Source organism: Leptonychotes weddellii, chromosome 15, assembly GCF_054177405.1.
Source record: "Leptonychotes weddellii isolate Sample4059 chromosome 15, ASM5417740v2, whole genome shotgun sequence".
NCBI lineage: Eukaryota > Metazoa > Chordata > Mammalia > Carnivora > Phocidae > Leptonychotes > Leptonychotes weddellii.
In genome coordinates this window covers 5434087-5455034 of record NC_138383.1, presented here as the reverse complement: position 1 = coordinate 5455034, position 20948 = coordinate 5434087, and the positions used below count along the sequence as shown (strand labels likewise).

Below are 20948 nucleotides of genomic sequence, written 5' to 3'. Positions count from 1 at the left end.
TGGTCTAGGAGCACTAGCTGCCATTCTCAGGGGCTGCGCCCCAGGGAGAGAGAGAGCTGCCAGGGGCTTGTGTGAGGTGGGTGGAGGCGCCCTGCCGTTTTCCCCTGATTTTCTTGGCCTGTGGCAGATGTGGTGACGGAGCTTTGCTGAGGCCACTCGCCTGTGGGATGAGGGCTTCCCTGAATGAGCACCTCTTCCCACTGGCAGAAGGAAGCTGTGGGCAGGATCTTTGGACCTCGGGAAATGGGGTGCAGGTGTTGGGAATGGGAGATCTCGGGAGCCCCTGGGTGCCTGCCGCCATTGGTTCCAAGGGAGTAACACATGGGTGTCGGTCTCAGGACCTCAGCACTCACCTGGGGGCTGGGGTGACCCCTATGTGCCTCCATTGCCCCTGATGACACCGAGAGATCTCACACCCCAAAAAGGTGGCCAATTCCAGTAGAAACCGGATAGACAGGCTCAGCAGAGGGAGGAACCCCTGCCCTAAGTTCCAACTGTGCAGCAGGGTGGGGCTGGGGTGGGGCTGGGGCAGAGGAATCATCCCCCCCCCCATGCCCCACAACTGGTGGACCCCAAACTTGGCTGCCCCACCCCTAGGGATGGCTGGAGGGAGGGGAGGCTCCTGGAATTCCTTCCTCCTTCCATTCATTTGCTAGAAACCTGCATTGAGCACCTACTGAAAGACAACCCAGGGCTGGGGCTGTGGGATCTCCGATAAGATCTTTGCCCTCCAGGACTTTTATAGTCTGGAAGGAGGGAGGGGGCTGAGGGTCTGAAATGCCACTTCCTGGGAGTAGAAAGGAGGAAGGGGAGGGAGGGAAGGGAGGTGGGCCGGTTTGGTCTCATCTGGACACTGAGTGAATGTGGAGCCTGAAGGGTTGGGATTGGGGGATGAGGCCAGATCCTGGACTATTTAGAAACCTGGGCGGTCCCACCCATGCCAGCCCCTCCCCCGCACCAGGCTTCACTGGAGTCAGCTCGAGGGAGCCAGGAACCTGGGAGTCTGGGGCCTGACACGCCATAGCTATGGTGGGTTTTGAGCCGGGGAATGAGCGATCCCATTTCCAGTTTGGAAAAGAACTTTTTTTATTTTTGTTTTTTAAGGGGAGCATTGCAGTGATTGGATGAGTCCCAGGCAGTGGGGTGGGGTGCAGGGCACAAACAGAACAGGGTTTCTCAACCTTCTCACTGTTGACATTTGGGGCTGGCCACGTGGTGAGGATGTTGAACAGCATCGCTGGCCCTACCTTCCCAAGATGTACAACCAGAAATGTCTCCAGACGCTGCCCAGTGGCCCCTGGCCGAGGACCCCTGGATTAGAGAACTATTTAGGGCATGAGGCCTGGTGCTAGATGGGGATGTAGGAGTGAGGGGGGCAGGGAAGGGAAGTGTGTGTCCAGCACGACTGTGGAGGCTCCATCCTGGGAGGGGGAAGCCCAGGAGAGGTGAGGAGTGGGTGAAAGGGAAAGTGATGCATTTGATTTGGACAGAAGAGCAGCAGCGATGGTCTCCGTTGATCGGCAGGCGGTGCAGCCCGGGGCTTGGTTAGTGGTACCATCCACCCCAGAACTGACTGCCGAGGTTCGCCAGCTGGGTGACCTTGGGCAAGTCACGCATCTCCACAAGGCGATAGAAGCTGGGCGCCTGGTGGCTCAGTTGGCGAGGCGTCTGCCTTCAGCTCAGGTCATGATCCCAGCGTCCTGGGATCGAGTCCTGCCTCGGGCTCCCTGTTCGGTGGGGGGTGGGGGGTGGAGTGTGCTTCTCCCTCTGCCTGCCACTCCCCCTGCTTGTGCTCTCGCTCTCCGTCTGACAAATAAGTAAGTAAAATCGTTAAAAAAAAAAAAAGGATGTGGAAGCGACCCCATTGAGTTGGTGTGAGGCTTACATGAGTTAAGGTCTAAGTTGAAAGGCTGTGCGTGGCTGGCGGCCACAGATTCGGAGCACAGCTCTGTGGGCATTATTTAGCCTCAAGTTTGAGTCTGGGGAGCCTTGGAATCCCTGGGTCTTCGCAGACAGTGGGATATACAGAGCTGGAGCCTGTCCGTGAAGGTGTCATTCACATGTAGGTGAAGGTCAGCCCTCGGAAGGGTGCCCGCAGCTGGTGAAGCAAACAGTGTCCAGACTGGACCAGTGGTCCCTGGGAAGGAACTGTGTCTGTAGACAGACTGATTCCCTGAACCCTCCGCCAAGCAGCAAAGGGGCCAGGGAGTGCGGTGGTCGGGGCAGGGACGCTAGAGCTAGCTGTGCGCCTTCTCACAGAGTGACTGCGGACATGTTCCTGAGCCTCTCCGCTCCTCAGTTCCCTCATCTGTGAAGCGGTGTCCTCATGGTCCCCACGTCCAGGTTGGTGTGCAAAACAAAATTGCTTGGAATACCAACCCAGGTGGTACCTTACCTGGTTCTCGTGGTGCCTCACACCCAGGTGGCACTCCCATTCTGCAGGTAAGAAAGCTGAGGCCTCCAGGGCTCGCACAGCCTGAGCATATGGTGCGTGGTGGCGCCGGCCGGAGGAGGGGCTCCCGGCCCCATCTACCCACCAGCTGCACTCTGAGGGTGGTGACCTCACCTCCCGAGCCTCAGTTGTATTGCCTATGAAGTAGTCTTCTGAGCCATTGGTGACCAGATGAGGGGACTGTGGAACCCACTGGACATCTCAGTGGAGAGGAAGTGATTTCAAGGGGACGGAAACTCACGCCACAGTAAAACTCCTTCCTTGGAAATCCCTTGCGGCAGCTCCCTCCCCTGGTGAAACCAGCCAGTTAATAAAGGCTCTGGGCCCTTCCTGTCCAGCCCGCCCACGCTCCGCTTACCCCCAGGCTCCGAACAGTGTGTTCCTGACTGGCCACCCCTGTCCAGGACCAGGTTGTTTTGTCTTGGCTTTTTTGTGGCTGGTCCCCTGGTGTCAGGTGACAGCCACACAGGGAGGGCCAGGTTGCTGCCACCACCAGGAATCTGAGCTGACCACACCCAGTATAGGGCAGTGCCACCCAGCCCAGCAGCTGGGCATGCCCCCTCCGGCCCCAGGCAGCCCTCCTTCCAGCCCCCCAGCAAGGGCTAGGGACTCCTCAGCCCTGGATCTTGGCCGGCATCCTCCCTCGCTGAGGGCAAGATGAAGGGCCCCCACTGTCTCTGACCAACAACCTTTGCTCTCTCCTTTCCGAGAACCTGAAATGGGGTCCTGGAGCCAGCATGAAACAGACAGGGCTTTCTTTCCTGCACCAGGCTAATGTTGCACTTTGGCAGCTCCTGCAAATCTCTCCTTTCCCAGTTCCTGTCAAAAGAGTTCATTGTTCTCTCCTCCCTTGGCAGAGGTCACCTGAGCCAGGTAGCAGGGTGAGGGCAGGGCCAGGTAGGCTGGATGTTGAGCTCAGGACGTAGGGGAGGCTGGTCCCAGTGGTGGTCAGGCATTGGGTAACCTCCTAGCTTGACTCTGAGCTGGAGGCTCTGCTGTCCTAGGCTGAGCCCCCACCCCACCCGCTGTCCTGGGTGGAGGGATGATTTGGGGCTGCTGTGAGCCTTAGAAGTCCCACAGCAGGGCACCCCTGGGGCTGAGCCCACTTCTTGTGCCCCATGTGGACCTCATACTCCAGTGGGGGGGTTGAGTCTTTAAAGGCTGTTAGAAGTTGGAGGATGGGACAACCAAGGAACAGGGAGAACATCTGAGGTTGGGAGGACAGCTGGAACACAGGCCAGGGGTGCCTTGCAGAACCTTCCCGCTTCCCCAGGCTGCTCTGGGTTTCTGGCTCCTCCCTGGTTGACCTCTGTCCTCTTCCCAAATCCAAATCCCTTCCTTCCCATTCCCAACATGACCCCTGGGCGTCCTGTAACTGGCCTGGGGCCGCCACACCTCCTCCCTCAGCCTTCAGGCAGGTTTGCGGCCTCCTACCGGATCATAACTGCCTCATTTGAGGATTTGTGGGCCTTATTTGCATGTCCACCTCTCCGCCCCGCACCCCGCACCCCTCCCCAGACCTGGGGAATCCCCTGTCACCACACTAATTACATTTGAACCCACTCTCTTGGCCCCTGGCCAGGTAAGGGCACCACGACATTTCCTCCCCTCATTTTGTTCTTGAGGGAGCCATGGTCCGCTGATGAAGATGCCTGAATGATGGAGACCTTTAGAAGGCAGGCAGGCTGTGTGCGGCAAGGCCTGTGCGCTGGGGGGGCGGGGGGGGGGTGACGGTGAGCTGGGCCTTCCAGCTGAGCCTGATGGTGGGTGGTCTTCTAGAGGTTGGCGTTCAAGCTGCGGGCGGCCCTGCTCCGTGCAGTCATTGGTATCATCCCATTGATCAGATGTGAAATGAGGCTCAGAGAGGCAGAGGAACTCACCCAAGTCCCAAGGCATTTTAAGTGGCAGAGGGGGCATTCAGAGCCTACTGGGCCTGACTCAGTCCCCGTTCTTCCTAAACCAGCCTATGGAAAAGAAGGTGGAGATGAGAGTCAGGGTGGTGGCGGTGTCCCCAGGACCCTGAAGGAAATAGGAGTAAGTACAAGAGATTGAAGGATGGGCCCAGCCTTTGTCCAGAGCAGTTTCGGAGAAGAGGCCAACCTGTAATAGGAGTGACTCGGGTGGGATATTAGAAGAACTTTCTGCCAGGGAGTTGGTAGATAGTGTGTGGCCTGAGAGCTTGACAGAAAGAGAAAGCTGCACTCTGTTTTCTCTTTGGCTTGATTCTCTTGCCGCTGTCCTGAGGCAGAATCGTCCTGAGGGCAACGCCTCGATCCAATAGGACTATGGTACGAGCCACGTATGTAATTTAAAACATTCTAGCGACTGCATTACATATTTTAGATGAGTGAAATTAACTTTGGTAATATATTTTAATCCAATATATCCAAAATATTACTGTTTCAACATGTAGTCAATAGAAATTAATGAGGGTTTTTCTAGGTGTTTGGGTTTTTTTTTTTTTTAAGATTTTTTATTTATTTGAGAGAGAGAGAATGAGAGAGAGAGCACATGAGAGGGGTGAGGGTCAGAGGGAGAAGCAGACTCCCTGCTGAGCAGGGAGCCAAATGCAGGACTCGATCCAGGGACTCCAGGATCATGACCTGAGCCGAAGGCAGTCACTTAACCGACTGAGCCACCCAGGCGCCCTGTATTTTTTTTTTTTAAGATTTTATTTATTCAGGGTGCTCAGTATCTCTACGCGGCTCAAAGCTGCCACACTGGGCAACCCAGGGCTTGGGTCTCCTCCTGGGCACAGGGCTCCTTCCTGCAGGACATTTTCCCCAGACCCTTCCAAATTCCAGAGGCTTTGACCCCACGCTGCTGCCGACTGGGATGAGAGAAAAATGCCACCATCCCAGGAACCTTTTCTTGGGCCCTGGCTGGCTGCTGACTTGCTGAGGCCCCAGCAACCTGAGGCTGGCTGAGGCCTACCCGGGGGCCCTGGGGGAGCTGGTCCCCACACACACCATCACGTGCCCTGCCCTCCTTTTCCTGGGAAATGTTTACATTCCAGACACTGTGCTATCTCCCCAAGACTTTTCCAGGCGCTGCATTTTTTACATAGCTGAACAGGGACCTGGGCTGACCAGGGGGGTTCCTGCTGGGTCACTCCTGCTCTCCAGTCTGTCCCTTCCAGGTATAGCCATTTGTAGGGCAGACTAGTTCCTGGCAAAGAGCCGGCGGGGGAGTGGGGTGGGGTGGGGTGAGGGGGGGGAGGTGGGCTTACACCTATGTGTCCCCAGAATAGCATTCTTTGGAGCTCTCTTCCCTGGCTGACCCCACCTCAGGGCCTCCTCCTGTGAGCTGCTGGACTGGGCCAGACAAGCCAACAACCGGCAGTTGGGATTGCTAAACCGTCGTGCCCACTGGCACTTCTCTCTGCTCCTTTGGACCTGATGGGACAGCCAAGGGAAGCCCAGAGGAGAGCCCTGGGCCTAAGGAAAGCCGCCTCATTCGTGCAACCTTTTTCCTACAGGGCAGAGCCTTCATTGCTTTAAAAAAAAAAAAAAAAAAGCGTAAAGCATCTGGCTGGCATTCTTTGCCCTGCTCTGATCTAGCTCTGCAGGTTCCGTATCCCCTGGGGTGGGAGGCGGGGGGGCGGGGAGCTCTGAGCAAGAAACAACCACAACCTTCCCGAAGGTAGTTTATCAATCCAAGTCTGTAGTATATACATCCATACCTTTTAAGCTTGTAATTCCACCACTGGGACATCTACCTAAGGAAATACTGAGTTGCAGGCAAAGACAAGAGGAGTGCAAGGAAGGTCATCAATGCAATTGGTAATGGTAAACCCTGTAGAAACAAAGTGTTCACCAACAAAAGCCTGGCGAGTTCAGGCGCCTTGACACAGGGAACATTCCTTAGCTGTTTATTTTATTTTATTTTTTTTTCAGATTTATTTATTTGAGAGGGAGATGGAGCACCTGTGCAGGGGGGTTTGGGTGGGGGTGGGGGCAAAGGGAGAGGGAGGGAGAGAGAATCCCAAGCAGACTCCCCGCTGAGTGCAGAGCCCTACGCAGGGCCCGATCTCACGATCCTGAGATGAAGACCTGAGCCAGAATTAAGAGTTGGATGCTTGGGCGCCTGGGTGGCTCAGTTGGTTAAGCCACTGCCTTCGGCTCAGGTCATGATCCTGGAGTCCCAGGATCGAGTCCCACATCGGGCTCCCCGCTCAGCAGGGAGTCTGCTTCTCCCTCTGACCCTCTCCCTTCTCATGCTCTCTCTCTCTAATAAATAAATAAAATCTTTAAAAAAAAATTCTTAAAAAAAAAAGAGTTGGATGCTTAACAGACTGAGCCCCCCAGGCTCCCCTCCTTAGCCATTTAAAAGTCACTTCAGTGCTTTGGACAACTTGGGCTGGCTGTGGGTGGGCAAACAGGCTACGTAGCTCTGCGTGTATGCACATAGCCGTGGGGCACGACCCCAGTCAGCTCTCTCTATTAAGTGAAGACACACAAGTATACGGTCACAACACAAAGACTCACACCAAGATGCTAGCAAGGGTCACTTCTGGTTGTGGGGGTATGGGTGATTTTTGTTTCGTTTTTCAAACTTCTTCGTATGTTCCAAGTTGTCTACAATGTGTATTACTTCTGTAGTAAGAAATGAGCAAAAGCGTGTGTCTGCAACAAAACTCCAGAACCTTCTCTGGAAGGATAGTGGAGAACTCTCGGTAACAGAGGTACAGATGTTCAGGGCTGGAGGAGCCTCGGACGGCCAAGAGTCCGGGAAGGCTGCTGTGGGTTCTGTCCTCCCGTAAGCACTGGCCCAGGACTGCGGTACAGCCAGGCTTCCTGAGCATTCTGGTCCAACACTGTGCCAGCCCCCCAAAGCTTCCCTTGCCCCCATACCCCTGCAGGAGGACTGGGTCAGTCACCCATAGTGTGGGTGGTGGAGGAACCAGGTTAGAGTTCCTGGAGAACGCGTGGCCAGTGTGGTGTCAGGGGAGAGTGTGTCCCAGGGATGGCCGCAAGGCCAAGGACTGGGTCAGAAATGGGTCTGGGATTGGCTCTGCACTCAGGCATCTGGGCAGGAACCTGGACATGACCGACGTGCTCCTTCCTGCTGGGGCGGCTCTGCTGCAGCTCCTCTGTCCCGTGCTGGCTGCCCAGCTGCGCGGGGCGGAGGGGACACATGTGCAGGTCTGTGCTGAGTGCTTCTCATTGCAGACGGTGGAGCACGGCTTCCCACACCAGCCCAGCGCCCTCGGCTACAGCCTGTCTCTGCGCATCCTGGCCATTGGCACCCGCTCCGGAGCCATCAAGCTGTATCCTTTCCGTTCCCCCAGCTCCCAGCCGGGTGGGGGAGGGGGCGCTGGAAGGGGCGGGGGCCCTGGCATTGGTGGGATTCAAAGGAAAGCAGGTTGTAGATGACCCCTCCTGTTCTTGGGATGATCCACATACCCTCTTGGGAGTCAGCCGTGGATGCAGTGAGTGGAGGCAGGTTGGGTTTTTTTTTTTTTTTTTTCCCTTTCTCCCAATTAGTAGACTGGTCCCAGGGTGCTCTCCACCAGGGTGGCCCTGGGTGGGAGGAACAGTGCTAAGGCTTCCAGATTCTGCCCCACCATGCACGCCCCCTGTGTCTACACAGGCACACCAGAGAGAATGGACTCCTGGTTGGCACGGACAGCCCTTCCCTGGCCTCGGGCTGGACATGGCCCAATGGGGTCATCCTCTATCCAAAGCATTGGTTCTGGGCTATTTCAGAGGCAAGCCCGCGGGTTCCAGGATGGAGGATCACTGCTTGGGTCCTCGGGCTGGCCTGAACTACAAGTCTGGGAGCTCCCCCACCCCCACATCCCACCGAGTTCCTAGAGTGAGCCAGGGTGGCACCTGGGAGAATTGGGAGATGGGGGACCCTCCTCAGGGGAAGCTGTGCCTCCATCCCGGTCCTTCTGCCGCAGCACAGCGGGGCAGGCAGGGCTGAGGCTGCATAGAGCGTGCTCTCAGCTGGTTAATCATTGCCCCTGGTTCCCAGTCCCCGGTGCAGAGACTCATGGCCATAGCTGCTGGGGGCGGGCCCAGGGGGGTGCCCTGTCTCTTCTCAGGTGCCACCTTGTGGTAGCTGCTGGGTCTGTTGCGGCTCAGGTAGTGGGGGCAGGGGGAGGGTGTAGAAAGCAGTCGGGCGTTGCCAGGGTGGGTGGCACCCCCACCTGCCTGGCTGTAAAAGCTCTCCCTGGTTGGAGCTGGCTCCCCCTCGGGGTCACATCACCCTGCAGCACGTGCCTTCAGGCCAGGGCCACTGCTTTCCTGCCCTGGGGCCAACTGGGGGGGAGGGAGAGCCCGTCTGTGTTGCTAGGTATTTATATTCCTTGCCACGTGGGCCCAGAGGTCCTGGCCCTTGAGCGGGAGGGGGTGGTGTCCTGCCTTCCGGAGCTTTTCCTGAGCCTGCCGCTCGCAGCTATGGTGCCCCTGGGGTGGAGTTCATGGGGCTGCACCGGGAGAACAACGCTGTGGTACAGATCCACTTCCTACCTGGCCAGGTAAGGGGCCTTCCACGCCCCCTTACTCTCACGTCCCCCAGCAGGGAAGTACAGAGGCAGGCATTTGGTGGCCCTGGATTGGGTCTGATCGGGCCGGGGACCACCCCCCTTTTCCCAGCTACAGGTTCATGGACCACCCTAAGAGTAACCAGGGGTCTTTCGGTTCTGGGGCTCTCTGAATCAACTGGCGCAGGGTGGGCCACCCGGGGGTGAGAGGCCATGGTGAATGCTGGCCCCTCCATAGCTGATGAGACAGCATGCTCCTGGTTCCTGAGCCATTCCCTCCCTAGTGCCAGCTGGTCACCCTGCTGGATGACAACAGCCTGCACCTGTGGAGCCTGAAGGTCAAAGGCAGCGTGTCAGAGCTACAGGAAGATGAGAGTTTCACACTGCGTGGTCCCCCCGGGTAAGGACACGGTGCCCGTCCTCTCCCAGCCAGCCTGACCTGCACACCCAGCTCCAGGGTGGAACCACCCTGTAAAGGTCCTGTGGCGCCCTTGGGGGGCCTGGCAGTTGCTTGAGCCGATGCATCCCCACCTGCAGGTGCTCTGGCGGAGCGGGTGGGGCTGCGGCCTGCCTCCCTCCATCCCCACGCGGCGTCTGCGTAGAAGGCTCTGGGGGCGGGGGGGGGGGGGGTGTCTGCCTCCTAGCCCAAGCCCTCCACCCTCGGTCTTCTGTCTTGGCTGAAAGTAATCAATATATTTATCCTGGCCCGGGACAACCATTGGACCCCATTAAAGGACCTCACGGGCCTGCCTTCCCCGAGGCATGGCCTTTCCTGGGGCCGGTGAGGGCAGCCAGGAGTCCCGGGATCTAGCCCTGGGGCCTCCCCTGCCGGGGTAGCAGCCAGCTCACGGGCAGCCGTTCCCATCCTCAGGGCTGCCCCCAGTGCCACACAGATCACCGTGGTCCTGCCGCATTCCTCCGGAGAGCTCCTCTACCTGGGCACCGAGAGTGGGAACGTGTTCGTGGTGCAGCTGCCGGCCTTCCGCACGCTGGAGGACCAGACCATCAGCTCGGACGCCGTGCTCCAGCGGTGAGCCTGCAGACGCCTTGCCGTCAGGAAGCCGGCCCCTCCAGCCGGCCACGGCTTTCTCCCTTCTGTCCCAGGAATATCTCAGGGGCTTCTAATTTCTCTCCTGGGAAGTCTGTAGGGATGGGAGGAGAGACTCTCAGCTCCCCACCTGTCCCCTAAATGGAGACTCTCACCCCATAATGTGTTAGCGTTCCAGAACTCTCCAACGGGTCTTGGGGATAACTTGTCATTTCATTTAAAGGTGAGGAAAGTAAGGTTCAAAATGATTTTGCACTGTCAGCCAATTCTTAGTCCAGTGTTCTTCGCACTGCTACCACGAATTTCAAAACCCAGGGGCTCCACGGCAGGGCAGATGAGGCCCGAACCTCACTGGGTCAGGTGGGGCAACTTCTGGGGAGGTTTATGCTTTGGAATCTGTGCTGAGTTTTCACTTGCATGCAGGCCCCATGGCCCAAACTCCTGGACAGCCACGACCCTGTAGGCTTCTTCAGGTCATTCTGGAGGCTTTGTCCCATGATGGTGATGTCTGCAACAGAGAGGGGGTCAGATCAGGTCTGGGTGTGGAGAGAAGGTGCTGGGGCCCAAAGGAGGAGGAGATGAAGGATTAGCCATGGTGGAATGTTCTGCAGTTTCACAGGACGGAGAGGAGGCCAGAGTCCTCAGACGTGAAGCTGCTTCAGGCTTGAGCCAGTGGAACCCTGTTCCTGAAAGGACCAGTCTTCCAACTCACTCACGTCCTTCAGGGCCTGCTGTCCAGGCTGGGGCAGGAGGTTTCGTGCTTGGGGCTGGGTCCCTCTGAGCACAAACCTCTGTCTTTCCCACTCGGGAGGGCAGAGTCAGGGCATCACGGCCATGGTCAGAGCAGGACTGTTTGCAGGTGTATGGGCAGGGCCGCGGGAGGACCTGCTCCTCACAGGTCGCCATGCCAAGTGCCCACCTCACTGTGCTGGTAGGAGTCTAGTTGGGGGCCTCCCCCAGCCTGAGTACCCTGGGAACCCCCTCCTACCAATCTAAATCCTCGTTCTAGATGAAAAGAGGTTTGGCTTGGTTGGGTGTCTAGAAATGCCCTGGGGGTCCAGGCTGTTTGCCTGTCTACTCCATCTGGTCTGCGGTGTTGGCTCTGGGTCCTCTGCCGACCTGCCACCTCATAGTCCTCTGTTGGCTGCAGCAGCTCCGGACTTCACATCAGCATTCCAGGCCCAGAGAAGGAGGAAGGGATAAAAGCTCAAGGCCAGGCCAACTCACATAGAGTTTTGTTTTGTGGGTTTTAAAAACTTTTATTATGAAACACCACCTCTATGCAGAAATGCAGTAAATACGAAGGTACGGTTTAGTGGATTCTTGTAAAGTGAGCTTCCCCGCAGCCACTCCCTGGGCAAAGAACTAGAACTTTGCCGGCCTCCCCGGAGCCCCCACGTGCTCCTCCCTCCCCGGAGGTAGCCACCACATTGGCTCTTCCGGAAGTCACCCCCTTGCCTTTCCTTGTAGTGGTGTCCCGTGTGTTTGCATTCTTAGGTTTCTGTTTGTCACGGTCCTGTTCTCTGCATGGCTCCCCCCTTGACAGTGTGTCCCCGTGATCTTCCCACACTGCCCATCCACGCGGTGCGCGCCTGTGCCACGCGGTGGGTCCTGCCTGCCGGCGGCGACGACAATATAGCCTCACCGCGCTTCCCTCCGCCAGGTTGCCCGAGGAGGCCCGCCATCGGCGGGTGTTTGAGATGGTGGAAGCTCTGCAGGAACACCCCCGCGACCCCAACCAGGTCCTCATCGGCTATAGCCGGGGCCTCGTCGTCGTCTGGGACCTGCGGGGCCGCCGGGTGCTCTGCCATTTCCTCAGCAGCCAGGTAGGCCGTGCCGGGGATGGGGGCGGATGCCACGTGGCTCTCGCGGACGGCCCTGTGCTGGGACCTGGGGGTGCCGGCGGCAGCAGCAGCACCCTGATCCTGGCCTGCGCACTCTCCCTCTCCTCTGAAGCAACTGGAGAATGTCTGCTGGCAGCGGGACGGCCACCTGATTGTCAGCTGCCATTCCGACGGCAGCTACGGCCAGTGGCCTGTGTCCAGCGACAGCCAGCGAGCGGAGCCGCTGCGCAACTGCGTGCCCTATGGTCAGTGCTCCCCACCCGTGGGGGCCCGGCCCTGCCCCGTCGCAGGGCACCCCCTGTCCTCTGGCAAAGCAGTGTCGTCTGTTCCCGGTCTGTCCTTCCCGGGATTGGGTGTAGGTGCCCACCTCCCAGCAGCAAAACCGGGGCCCCGAGAAGTAAAGGCTTTGTCCAGAGCCACGTGGTGGGTTTTCTGTGACCGGTCATGGCTCTCTCCGGGCACCGCTCGGAGCAGGACTCCTGAGCACAGGTCTGCTGTGCAGGTGGGGGCGTGAAGGGTCTGTGCCCTGTGGACACTGGAGTGGAGGGCCCCATTCAAGCTGGTTCCTTTTTTGGGGGGGGCACCTGGGTGGCTCAGTCAGTTTAAGCATCCAACTCTTGATCTCAGCCCAGGTCTTGATCTCAGAGTCGTGAGTTCAAGCCCGGTGTTGGGCTTCAGTGTGGGACCTACTTTAAAAAAAAGAAAAAAAGTTCGATCTGAGACTCTTTATAAGAAGTTTATGCAAGCTGGTTCCTTTTCTTGTAGGTCCTTTTCCTTGCAAAGCTATTACCAAAATCTTCTGGCTGACCACCAGGCAGGGGTAGGTATCCGTGCTCTGTCCTCTTCCCGGTCTGCAGCCTTCCTGGGGGGCTGCTCCGGCCTCTGCTTGCAGCAGGCAGCATCAAGGGAGTGCCTTTGGTCCCACATTGGGTCTCAGATGCCAGCGAAGGGAGAGCGGGCTATTCATACCTCTCGTGGCTAATTCCTGAGCAAACATTCTTGACCTTTCCCTCCACCCTCCCAGAGAGATGGTTCACATCAGCAGGTTTCAAACTCTGTTGTAGCAGGAGACCTGTTTCTTCAAACAGAAACATACAGGGAGATCCGATGATGTATAAGCAGCAGCAGGAGCGGGGCGGTGGGGGGGTGTCCTGCTTGAAGCAGAGGCTCGGGAGCCTGTGTGCCCCCCACCTCACGCCCAAGTTCTCCTGAGTCACTGCAATCAGGAAGTGATGGGGGTCCACCCCACCCCTCCTAGGGACCTTGAGTGAGTGCTGACCTGGAGACTGGCTTCCCTCCCGGGTCCTGCCCCCCCTCCCGGGTCCTGCCCCTCCGGTCACAGCACAGTCCAAGCTGCTAGCTCAGCCCGGGGCTCTCTGTGCTGGTGTTGGGGGCCCCAGCCCAGCCCATGGCTCTTCTGTGCCTGCCAGGTTGCCCTTCACCATCTTCCAGGGGGGCATGCCGCGGGCCAGCTACGGGGACCGCCACTGCATCTCAGTGGTCCACGATGGCCAGCAGACAGCCTTCGACTTCACCTCCCGTGTCATCGACTTCACTGTCCTCACCGAGGCGGACCCTGCGGCGGGTAGGCGGCTTCGGGAGTGGGTGTGGAGGGCTAGCCTCGGGGGGGTGTGGGGAGGTGGCCCGCCACTGCCTGAGTCCGGCAGCCCCACCGCACCCCTACCCCCACTGGCCTGTGGCTTCGTCCTTGCTGGCCAGGCCTCCCGCCCACCCCGAGCTCTTTGCCCTCGCCTGGCTCTGACGGGACTTAGCCCGAAGAAGGCAGATCTGGGCTGTCAGGTGAACAGCTACCCGGCTGAGGCAAGGAGGTCCTGACTTGGGCACGTGAAGCCCTCCCGTTTGTGGGGTGGGGCCGAGGGTGCAGTGTGGGGCCTGCCCTGAGCCGACCTCCTGGAACCTGGCCAAGACAGCAAAGCCCTGAGTCAGCCTCATGAATTGGTGCAGGCAAGACCAGAAAGGGCTGATGTAGAAACCTGGAGAGGAGGCCTGGCAGGAGATTTCCAGGAGGGCGGGCCTCCCCTCCACATGAGTCTGGCCTGACGAGGCCACGGCCTCCAGGTGAGGGGCTCGGGCCTGCTCGGCACACTCCGGGCCATATTCTCCCAGCCTCACCACCACGGGTCATTTGGAGGGAGACTCCAAACCTGCTTTTCCTCCTGCCCCAGCCCCTTCCCTCTGCGCACCTGATGCAGGATGCTGGGAGTAGGGTCGATTCTTTCGGGTTTTCTACAGAGACAACCCCGTCATCTGTGAATAAAGACAACGTTCTTTCTTTCTGACCTGTATACCTTTTATTTCCTTGTCTTGCCTTCCTGCATCAGCTAGGACTTGTAAAGATGCAGAGAGAGGGGCCATCTGCCTTATTCTTGGTCTTAGTGGGAAAGCCTCCCATTTCTCACCATTAAGTTACGCAAGCTGTAGCTTCTTGGTGGGTCATCTTTACCAAGTTGAGGAAGTTCTCCTCGTCCTAGTTTACTGAGAGTTTATCATTAATGGGCATTAGGTTCTGTCAGATACTTTTCCTGCATATACCAAGACGATCGTGTGTTTTTCTTCAGCCTGGGGATGTGATGGGTTCCGTTCACTGATGTTCACATCTTGAGGCAGCCCCGCACCCCTGTGATAAATCGTGCTTGGTCGTGGTGTGTAGTTCTCCACGTTGCTGGATCTGGAGCTTGTTTTTAAAATCCACGCGCTCTGGGTGCAGCCCTAGAGCTTCAGACTCCACGGGGCTGGGCTGGGGCAAACCGCTTCCCGCAGCCTCTGACCCCCCGCCTGTCCCTCAGCCTTTGACGACCCCTACGCCCTGGTGGTGCTGGCCGAGGAGGAGCTGGTGGTGATTGACCTGCGGGCGGCCGGCTGGCCGCCAGTGCAGCCCCCCTACCTGGCCTCCCTGCACTGCTCCGCCATCACCTGCTCGCACCACGTCTCCAACATCCCCCTGAAGCTGTGGGAGCGCCTCGTCACCGCGGGCAGCCAGCAGCACACACACTTCTCCACCATGGTAGGTCCGGCACCAGCCCCGGCCCCGCCTCGGGCCCAGCTCGCCCACGGACTTCTTGGTCTCCTCCTTTAGGAGTGGCCCATTGACGGTGGCACCAGTCTGGCCCCAGCCCCTCCCCAGAGGGACCTGCTGCTCACGGGGTAGGCGACGTTCATGGCACCCTCCTCCTGCCCAGTAGACTGCGCGGGGCGGGAGCGGAGCCCAGCGGGGTGCGTGCCAGTCCCAGGCTGCCCCGGGCGCCCCCGGCCCAGCCTCCCTCGTGACTGGCAGGTGGACTCTGCCCGTAGGCATGAGGATGGCACAGTGCGGTTCTGGGATGCCTCCGGCGTCTGCTTACGACTGCTTTACAAACTGAGCACGGTCCGGGTGTTCGTCACCGACACAGACCCCAGCGACAACCTCAATGCCCAGGGCGAGGACGAGTGGCCCCCACTCCGCAAGGTGAGGCCAGGAGCCTGGAAAGCAGGGAGGGCAAGGACAGGCTGGGTCTGGCGCTTATGGCCACCCGCGGACCTCCTCTCTGTTGTCAGGTGGGCTCCTTCGACCCCTACAGTGATGATCCCAGGCTAGGCATCCAGAAGATTTTCCTCTGCAAGTACAGTGGCTACCTGGCTGTGGCGGGCACGGCAGGGCAGGTAGCAGGCTGGGCCGGGGGGTGGGGGGGGGACAGCTAGGAGGAGTGGCCAGGTGACTTTGGGCAGTGTCCAGGCATTGGGGGGCAGCAAGGACAGGAGCCAGTCTCCTGAGCGCCCACGGGTGGTGTCACCAGGACCATCCCCTGCTCCTGTGGCTCTGGGCTTTTCCCTGTGGATCGGGGTTGCCTGGTCCCCTTAGAGACGGGCCTGTGGGATGACTGTTTCTCCGCCAGAAACCAGGACTAAGGGCCAGGGGTTGGGCAGAGGCCTTCTGGCTCTCCTCGGGCCTGGGGACTGGGCATGGGTCCCGGGCCCTTTACTGTCCACCCCCAGGGTCCCTGAGGTCCCACTGTTCCTTGCTGCTGGCAGTCGCTCAGCCCACCTGCCGTCTCCCGCAGGTGCTGGTGCTGGAGCTGAATGACGAGGAGGCGGAGCATGCCGTGGAGCAGGTGGAGGCCGACCTGCTGCAGGACCAGGAGGGCTACCGCTGGAAGGGCCACGAGCGCCTCTGTGCCCGCCCGGGGCCCGTGCATTTCGAGCCCGGCTTCCAGCCCTTCGTGCTGGTGCAGTGCCAGCCCCCAGCTGTGGTCACCTCCTTGGCCTTGCACTCCGAGTGGCGGCTTGTGGCCTTTGGCACAAGCCACGGTTTTGGCCTTTTTGACCACCAGCAGCGGCAGCAGGTCTTTGTCAAGTGAGCAGCCTGCCCAGGGCGGCCAGGGCCCGAAGCTAGGATTGCTGCTGGGCGGTGACCCTTGGGCCCTGGCAGCCCGGATGACCGGACGTGTCCCCCCTCCCTCGTCCCCAGATGCACGCTGCACCCCAGTGACCAGCTAGCTTTGGAGGGCCCGCTGTCCCGCGTGAAGTCCCTGAAGAAGTCCCTGCGCCAGTCCTTCCGCCGGATACGTCGGAGCCGGGTGTCCAGCCGGAAGCGGCGACCAGCTGGTCCCCCTGGAGAGGTGAGGCTGAGACCGGCCACGAGCCCAGGAGGGCTCTGAGCAGCCCTCAGCAGGTCCCAGCTAGCCCTCCCTCCTGCACTTGCTTGGGCCACACCAAGTAGGTTCCTGTCTCCTGCCTCCTGCCTCCTGCCTCCCTGCCCGCCAGCCATGTGGCCTTAGATACATCTCACTGCATCTCTGTGCCTCAGCTTCCCCAAGCGTAAAGGATCAAGTCCTTAGTAAATATCATCAGACGGGTGGTGGCATGAAGGATTGGTGGTGAGCGATCTGATATCCCCAGGACGGGGAGGCCAGAGCCCGCCGCCTCAGGCCCGACCCAACCCACTGCAGGTGCAGGAGGGGGGCGCCAGGGCCGAGCGGACGGGGGTGCAGAACATGGAGCTGGCACCTGTACAACGCAAGATCGAGGCTCGCTCGGCGGAGGATTCCTTCACGGGATTCGTCCGGACCCTCTACTTCGCTGACACCTATCTGAGGGACAGTGAGTGGCCAGCCTGAGGTGGGGGGCCCAGGAGAACACTCCTCGGCCAGAGGGCATGTTGGAGGCTGCTGCCTGGCCTGACTGGGAGAACCCGAAGAGGGGTTTCAGCTTGGGAGCATGGGGAGACCGGATCCTCCACCTGCCTCTTTCTTTCCCCTGCCTGCGTCTCCAAGGCAGATTGCCCTGGCTTCGTACTCAGGCTGCACCACGCTCTAGAAGTGTGACCTTGGACATGTCACTTAACCTGGGCCTCGGCTTCTCCCCCTGTCAAATGCCTGCTGGTGTCCAGTGGGCCCTGCAGAAGCTCCCCTGCTGGCCTCCCACCAGGGCAAGGGTGGCAGGGCAGGGGGTATCTGCTGCTGGGTCTTGAGGGTCGAGCTGTCCTGGGGTTGAGATCATCTGTGCATGGGGCCCTTGGTTGTCAGACAGCCTTCCCAGCTTTTCCTGTCTACACCCTAGGCAGGTAGGCAGGACCCACAGCCATTCGATTTTACAGAGAAGGAAGCTGAGGCTTACAAGGTTTGCTGACTTGACCTTGGAGTCACACAGGTAGTGAGTGGCAAGGCCAGGACGTAAGCCCAGGTCACCGGGCTCCACCCGACGCCCAGAGCCGTGGGTTAGATGTAAACCTTTGCCTCCTGGCAGGCTCCCGCCACTGCCCCTCGCTGTGGGCTGGCACCAATGGGGGTACCGTCTACGCCTTCGCCCTGCGCGTGCCCCCCGCCGAGCGGAGAATGGACGAGCCCGTGCGGGCAGAGCAGGGTGAGTGCTCATCTGCCTGGGTTTGGGGTGGGGGTTCTCTCTAGCCTTGTCCTCCGCCTGACCAGCACCCACCACTTGCCTCTTGCCTCGTAGCCAAGGAGATCCAGCTGATGCACCGAGCGCCCGTGCTGGGCATCCTGGTGCTGGACGGACATAGCGTGCCCCTTCCTGAGCCCTTGGAAGTGGCACATGACCTGTCAAAGAGCCCGGACATGCAGGGAAGCCACCAGCTGCTAGTGGTGTCAGAGGAGCAGTTCAAGGTGTTGCTTGGGTGGATGCGGGGCCCCGGGAATCCCGGGGACATCTGGGGAGCTCAGATCCTGGGCACAAATGACGGGAGCTGGGATCCCCTTGAAGTTGTATCTGCAGTTGATGTGCGCAAGGGAGGCCCACTGAGGCACAGAAAAGGAGAGGGTGGAGCCCCTGGGCCCCCGGGTCAGCACAGGGGATGCTGAAGCCGGACCTGTGACTGTGGGAGGGACAGAAAGCACAGACGTGGCAATAAGGAGCCCTGGCCTCCTTGCAGTCCAAGTGCAGTGGTTGTGTGGCTGAGCATGGCGGGGGCGGGGCACAGAGACGGAGCCGACTTCTCTGGGAAGCGTGGGGGGGGAGCATCTGCCAGGGAGCCTAGCCGTGCGGCAGCACCAGGCAAGGAAGCCAGAAGTCTTCGCTTGGCTGGACGGAGCGCTGCGAGCCGTGCTCGGGCCGGGCTGCGAGCCATGCCCTTGCCCCCAGGTGTTCACGCTGCCCAAGGTGAGTGCCAAGCTGAAGCTGAAGCTGACCGCTCTGGAGGGCTCGCGGGTGCGGCGGGTCAGCGTGGCCCACTTCAGCAGCTGTCGAGCCGAGGACTACGGGGAGCATCACCTGGCCGTCCTCACCAACCTGGGCGACGTGCAGGTGGTCTCGCTGCCCCTGCTCAAGCCCCAGGTGCGGTACAGCTGCATCCGCCGGGAGGACGTCAGCGGCATTGCCTCTTGCGTCTTCACCAAATACGGCCAAGGTGGGCACGGGGCAGGCGCGGTGGGACCTCTGCAGGCGGGTCTGCCAGGGGCTGCTGAGACGGCCAGCCAGGCGGGACGGACCTCAGCGGAGGACCGTGAGGGAGGCCCTGGCCCCTCAGGCCTCCAGGGAGGGAAGTCTCGTCGGCAGCTGCCAAGCGCAGGAGCCAGAGGCTGGCCTCACCTGCCGCACCTCTCCCCCTTCCCGCCCAGGTTTCTACCTGATCTCACCCTCAGAGTTTGAGCGCTTCTCTCTCTCCGCCAAGTGGCTGGTTGAGCCCCGGTGTCTGGTGGATTCGACCAAGAGCCACAGCCGCCCCCCCAACGGATCAGGCCCAGAGAAGGCCTTGGGCCAAGCCAGGTCAGTAAAAGGCCAGGTGGCCTCAGGGTGCTTCCCTGAGGTGCCCACCGGGGGCAGGCCAGAGATCCCCTCCCCAGTGAGCTAAGCCCACCCTCCTGGCTCTGGCTCGCTACCCCCACTTCGTAGGCCCCTCCCTCCTGCACAAGCTGCCACCCCCTGCAGAGCTTGGTTCACCACCCTGGCTCAGGGTAGGCCTGGTCAGTTGACCTCATTCTTCATGGGATCAGGGCTTTCTGAGCCAGAATGGGGAGCCTAGGCCACCAAACCACCCCCTCCCCCCGCCCAGTCCTCACCATCTCTCTCCCCGCAGGAACTCAGGGAGCCAGAGTGATGGAGAGGGTAAGATGGGCTTCCCTGTGGCCAGGGGTGTGGGGGGACAGAGGCATTGTGATACTTGGGCCCAGACCCAGACCCAAGGGGAGGGAAAGGAACCCCAGGCCTGCAGGTGGTGTGCGGCTGAGTAGAAACGGCATCCCTTCCAGTCCTGAGCTCTGGGCTCTGGCACTCCCACTCCAGGAAAGAGGGAGCTGGGACAGAGGAGGCCCCAGGGCTCGCCTGACTTGGCCTCTGTCTTCCAGAGAGAAGTCCTGGCCCAGTGATGGAGCACGCTCTGCTCAATGACGAGAGTGAGTTGGGGCAGGAGTTGGTGGGCTGGCATGAGGGGTGTGTCCCAAGGGAAACTTAGAAGGCCAGGGTAGAACTGAGGGCCATTACCCTGAGGGGGGCGGACCCATCCGACACCCCACCAGGAGAAGGGGGAGAAACATTTGTGTCTGGCCCAGCCTCTGCTGGCTTCACCACGGGTCTGTTGCTCACTCCTGCAGGGGTCCTGAAGGAGATCCAGAGCACACTGGAGGGAGACCGAGGGTGAGTCACTGCTTGGGCCTGCAGGGTGGGCCGTGAGGTGCCAGGAGCTCTCTGGGAATGAGGGTCCTTGTCTGACCTCCCCGAGGTCCCCGCGGATGGTGACTGCCCTGTCTTTGCCCACGCAGGAGCTACGGCAATTGGCGTCCTCAGCAAATGGCCGTGGGGTATAGCCTCAGCAATGGGGGAGGTAGGTAGGGGCTATGGGCACTGCTGCAGGGCTGGGGGCAGCTGGGAGGCCCCACCCCCTGATGTGCAGGGATAGGAGAGAGCGCCCTCACGGGCCCCTGGGGGTCCTGAAAACCTCCGCGTCTGGGCCCCGAGTGGGTGACGGAGGCCGCTGGCCTGCCCAGGAGGCTCCTGCGCCCTTGTTCTCTCTCGTTCCACAGCGGAGTGAGCAGGTCGTGAGTGCAGGCTGCGCGACGAACACACACTACTGAGGGCTCTCCTTGGGGCCCGGCCCCGCCTGCGAGGACCGTGCCCTGGGCTGCGCCAGGGGCTGGAGCCGACCCCGTGTCCACCCCGCTGCTGCTCTTGGCCTCAGGAGAGGCGGGACCCCGGGCCACTGGGCTGCCGCTCCTGGGCCTTGTCTGTCTTGGTTCTTTTGTCAATGTTGCACAGTTTTTACTCCCTCCCCTTTTTGTAGTGGGCTGGGTTTTAAATTATAAATTTTAACTGCCTCTGGGTGAAAAAGAGTTTTTAATAAACACCTTATTACCTCTTCACCAAGCTGGTCCAATGACTAATTTTTTTAATCGTGGAGAGATTTTCTGCGGAAACGGAAATGATTGTTAGCCGGTCCCTTGCCTTTGGCCCTGGGGTGCTGTCCGGACCAGGCCGGTAGTCCAGAGGATCCCTTTGGGAAGCCATTTGAGTCAGAGCAAACTGTGCTTGGTTGTGTCTGAACGCGGACACCTCTGTGTTTGGGAATGAATGGCAAGAGTTAACCGTCACGAGTCTGCGTGACTGCATCCCTGGGCCGGGACCGAGGGAGTCCCCTTTGGCCTTTCCTTGCTGTCAGAAGGGGAAGAC

At 59.8% G+C, this 20948-nt stretch overlaps 1 protein-coding gene across 3 annotated transcripts in view; it reads left to right on the top strand.

Moving 5' to 3' along the window:
* Positions 1–20641, top strand: part of LLGL2 (LLGL scribble cell polarity complex component 2) — a 32973-nt gene extending 12332 nt beyond the window's left edge. For 2 of the 3 annotated variants that reach the window (XM_081804508.1, XM_081804510.1), the window contains exons 3-26: positions 7624–7721; positions 8855–8936; positions 9227–9342; positions 9814–9972; positions 11654–11816; positions 11947–12079; positions 12600–12654; positions 13265–13419; positions 14642–14859; positions 14932–14999; positions 15147–15300; positions 15390–15494; positions 15893–16185; positions 16300–16450; positions 16781–16931; positions 17577–17693; positions 17787–17953; positions 18429–18693; positions 18905–19052; positions 19363–19391; positions 19631–19678; positions 19877–19919; positions 20045–20106; positions 20306–20641. In XM_081804508.1, the coding sequence (XP_081660634.1) occupies positions 7624–7721; positions 8855–8936; positions 9227–9342; positions 9814–9972; positions 11654–11816; positions 11947–12079; positions 12600–12654; positions 13265–13419; positions 14642–14859; positions 14932–14999; positions 15147–15300; positions 15390–15494; positions 15893–16185; positions 16300–16450; positions 16781–16931; positions 17577–17693; positions 17787–17953; positions 18429–18693; positions 18905–19052; positions 19363–19391; positions 19631–19678; positions 19877–19919; positions 20045–20106; positions 20306–20313 (2988 nt within the window). In that variant the 3' untranslated portion in view covers positions 20314–20641. The remainder of the gene's footprint in view (positions 1–7623; positions 7722–8854; positions 8937–9226; positions 9343–9813; positions 9973–11653; positions 11817–11946; positions 12080–12599; positions 12655–13264; positions 13420–14641; positions 14860–14931; positions 15000–15146; positions 15301–15389; positions 15495–15892; positions 16186–16299; positions 16451–16780; positions 16932–17576; positions 17694–17786; positions 17954–18428; positions 18694–18904; positions 19053–19362; positions 19392–19630; positions 19679–19876; positions 19920–20044; positions 20107–20305) is intronic. The other variant, XM_081804509.1, reaches the window with a different exon arrangement.
* The last annotated feature ends 307 nt before the right edge of the window (positions 20642–20948 follow it).